Here is a 4261-nt window from a genome sequence, read left to right as displayed (position 1 = left end):
TTTGGCTTCGAAGCAGTGACGTTTGGCAGTATCCGTGGCCATGACAAAGAGAAACGGTAAACCTGCAGCTGAATGACAAAGGGGCATTTTCTAATCCTACCACAAATAACGAGCAGTAGGATACACCGTACAAGGGGAAAGAATTGGCGTGAAGTTAGTGAAGCCTTCGCTGTGATTGAAGTGGTAGAACCACCAGAACACTTGGAAGATCCGACCAGCTCTGGAATAGGTACCCTTTTGGGCCCTGCGAGAGAGGCAGGAGCGAGAGGAGTGGCAAGTAGTGTCGAGGACAAAATACATGTACAAAAGCTATGGCTAGAGTAACATTTATTTTTAATAATGAAACGTCTTACGATCTTTTGGACTCAAAGAAAATAACTAATTTTATTCCATAAACGGCCACGTTATTGTGCACATCCATCCAGCTCAGATGCAATTGTGTGTGTGTTCCGAGGTGTGTTCTAAAATTTGACCAGTTTTAGGAACGAAATTGCATCTACTCTGGGTGTTTAACGGTCAAAGCAAAACGGTTGTTCCGTACCTCATTGCTAGGGTACGGAGCAACTGTGTCACGTTATCAACGGATGTAAGCGGTAATTATTTTCCGGACGATTCCATACCCTACATTTAGTTTCATGGTCGAACTGAAACCGGTTCTTCTGTACCCCTTTTCTGAATTATGCTATAACGGAATGTTCGTTGCGAGTCCAGTAGTATGAGATGATTATTTTTACACTGAGCGAGATTGTTCATTCACACTTAGCGAGTGGGCTTTGCTGCTGCTCGGAGAATTATCTCATTTCACTTTGATTCGACAATTTGAGCATGTAGTTACCTTGAGGGCCGCTGCCATTTTGATGTCCTCCTTGTAACGGTGGTAGGAATCTGCTGCTACGTCATGAGCGTGCGGGTCCGTCGCGCCCATGGGGGACAACCGCCCAAGATGAAACAAGTGGTCCATGTTACTTTCCGCTTTACCTAACCCCAGACAAATCAAAACAACGCGTCAGAGATGAGTTTTATAATGACAACAATTTTCGTGATAAAGCGGCCTTTAGATCCGCCTTCCATTGACACGTCGAGTCTTCTGTAAACACACATCTGCTTTTTGCGAAATATCAAATTCACTGCTTATAAACATTCGTCCGAAAAGACGACAGCGAAAACCGTCGGGTTAGGGACTAAAGGCCGTCGAGGAAATATTTGTACCTTTTTTTGACACTGAAAATTCCGGACGTTTTCTGGATACCCGTTCGCGCATGTCTACACAACGCAATGCGGCTGCTCTCGTGGTGATTTTAAAAAGGAACCAAGTTGGGTACGGAAGGCGTCCCATACTACACGGGTAGGGCTCCTAACACCCGTAAATTGATAGGGGACTGGAAAACTATGGATGCACTCAGATACTTCAGGTACCATTTATCGATTCGAAGCCTTCACAACATGGGCTTTGCTGCGGAAGTGCACTTATCTACATGCTTTTTAGTAAGACTTTTGGAGTACCAAAGGAGATAAGTAGTAAAACTGTTCGTTGTTGAAGGGTTTTCAACTCACCATCTTCATTCCACGCCCCCTCAACCTGTAAAGCAGCCACGCCTGCGCCGATCAGTAGGTCGTTAGGAAGTGTCACTGGACCTTCGTTTTGTCCGTATAAGATGGCACACTGTGATTCTGCCACCGTTAAAGCAGCGACAAGTATTACAGGAAGGCAGTTCATCTTGTTCCTGTGAAAAGACGAATTCTAAATCGTTGTTCGGACGTAAGGTAAAGCGCTCATAATGTTCAATGACTAGCTTGCACAGGGGCCCGTAACTTAACGCATTGGCGTTAAGCGTTAGTTATATAAATTAACGTGTAACGCATTACCGTCAAAGTGTCATATTCCGGACAAATTTGACCGTTTTTCCTCAATATTTCTAAAACCGGTAGGGGTATGAAAAATTCCAGCGGATTCTAGAAACTAGGCGCCAAGATACATATTTTCCGTCTAGAGAGAAAATTTTCTTTGCGGCAGTTCACCTGCACAAGCCTCTGAAACCGGATTTAAACCAGAGGCCGGGGCAAATCCGGACAGTCCCTATTTTTGCTATTAAATGGCAGTAGAACAGATCAATATGCCAATACTGAACTGCAGCTGCGTGCCAGTACACACCAACCTAACCCGTAACTGCGGAACCAGAGTGATATTGAAATTTTCGAGGCAAAATTGGTACATTTCAGAAGTTAAGCAACTTCTGCAAAAGTCAGAGCTATTTTAGTAGAAGGACATTGGTTTCGCAAAATACGCCATAAGAATGTGTACAACTATCTTAACGTCACAGGACTTTGTCAAAATTGAAAATTTAGTGCTTTTTTAACTAAGATTTGTAAGTGTGAGATCGAGTGAAATACCGTACGATCAATATCACGCGCAAAAGTCCGCAGGGTATTAAAAATTTTCGACTCCAGCGTAGTGACGTTAAAGCTGTATCTTGTGACCGTGGCTTAGCATTGGTGCTATGCGGCACACGCATTGAAGTACCGCTTCACAGCGTGTGTACTGGTCGGGTCCTATTATTCAAGTTGAACTACTCTGGGCGGCTCTAAAATTTGAAACTACTACCTATTTAAATCTCCAGAGCCTCCCGGAAAAGTATCTATCTAAATTATGAGCATACATTATGTAATTTGCTGTAAAAATGCAAAAAAGTAGTGTCCGGATTTACCCTGCTGGTCCGGAATTAGACAATTTGACGGTAGCGTTATGCGTTAGTTATATTATACTAGGTAAATGTACGCTAGACCACGTCTCGTGTAACAGGCTACGCGATATCTCACGAAACACTGCTACGCTGCGACGCACCTGGCATACGTCTACCTAGGCCTGTGGCGCTGACACCCAAGTCGGGCTACGGGCAGGGTCAACAAGTTGCAAGGTGTGCCAAATGAATTTGCTACATAATTTATCTGCTCGTTCTTTACGGAATTTGTTATGTGCTTGCTAGGGCACGTTGTTTTTAGCCCGCCCTTCTGCTTTTAGAAAAGCATTAAAGCGGGCTTATGCAACCGCTCTCGTGTCCTTCCGTCGACCGTGTAAAAGGAAGAAGATGAGCGAGAGGTCTGCAAATTTCAGGGTATCTTAGGGGTCACTCCTGGACAACGAAACGCCTGGTGCAAATCCTGGCAACCACCCCTGTGGGGGTGAAAGGGGTAACAACGAAATAGGGGTTGGTCCAAAAAGAAGAAAATCATTTTTTTTTTTTTTTGATGGTCCTCTAACAGGTAACTCGTGAAAGTAGAACCATTTGATCTAAAATTTCGTCCGTTTGCCTCTATCTTCCACCGTTAGGGCGCTAGAGTGCTTTTTTCGACGAAAATACGGTGAAAATGACCACGTTGCACATAAAGACGAACAAGGAGGCGTCCAATCGTAAAATGTCAGAGGAAGTACCCCCCCCCCCAAGAAAACACATTATGAATCGGGAACTACCCTCGGATTTGCCGTATCTTTCACTGTTTCGGCCCTAGAGGTGGATATCTTGAAAACAATGGCAAAAAGTCAAGTTTTAAGACTGTTTGACAAACAATATATTGTTTGTATGTATACAATCTAGAAACTGCGTGGGTTAATTTTTTGTAAGCAAAGCAGAAGGGTGGGGTGTAGTCACGGTGTTGCCCCGTTACAGTCTTTTGTCATGTCCAAGGAGCAAAATTTCTAGGGCCGCAGTTCCCCACCTGACGCGTTAGTTTACTCAAATGTGCAAAGTGATTTACCGGTCAATTTATTTATTTGATTATGCACTTTGGTAAATCGCGAGACTGAAATGGGTAACAAGCAGGCCAAGCAGGCCCGGCCCCTGCCGAACGGAGTTGCCGGCGCAGCGAAGTGGAGCTAGCAACTCCGTTTGGCGGAAGGGTGGGCCTGCTTGTTGGTTTTGAGCATGTAGAGCCTGCAAATCAGTGGGTAGGCAATCCAGCCATGCAGTCATGTGACATTAGTGGTGGTACGCGATACTGGAAGGGGGTTCTGGTTCTGGGGTTTGAAATGGCGGTAAAGTCTTCTCGCCAGAAAAGTTCACGGCAAAAGAGTTGTCCTCGGCTTCAATGAAACTTTTTCTGCATATGGCATTTTACATTTGGTGTATGCCTAGCGTCCTAGGTGGCCCCATTCCTGGAGCAAAAAGTATGTTTCCTCACTATTGAAAAATGGAGAGAATTGTATGTAGGGATGGGGAGCAGGGTGGAACTTGAACTTGTGAGTTAGCATAAGCGTCGTCTATGT

At 44.7% G+C, this 4261-nt stretch overlaps 1 protein-coding gene across 1 annotated transcript in view; it reads right to left on the bottom strand.

Annotated features, from left to right (window-relative positions):
- LOC113214837 (uncharacterized) overlaps positions 1-4261 on the bottom strand; it is a gene marked incomplete at its 3' end in the record, with an annotated part of 43338 nt that overhangs the window by 24945 nt on the left and 14132 nt on the right. The window contains 2 exon segments of the mRNA XM_052267597.1: positions 836-978; positions 1555-1724. Of these exon segments, the coding sequence (XP_052123557.1) occupies positions 836-978; positions 1555-1724 (313 nt within the window).

Source organism: Frankliniella occidentalis, unplaced genomic scaffold, assembly GCF_000697945.3.
Source record: "Frankliniella occidentalis isolate FOCC.00 unplaced genomic scaffold, Focc_3.1 Scaffold55, whole genome shotgun sequence".
Taxonomy (NCBI): Eukaryota; Metazoa; Arthropoda; class Insecta; order Thysanoptera; family Thripidae; genus Frankliniella; species Frankliniella occidentalis.
This window is presented reverse-complemented; position numbering and strand designations above follow the sequence as displayed.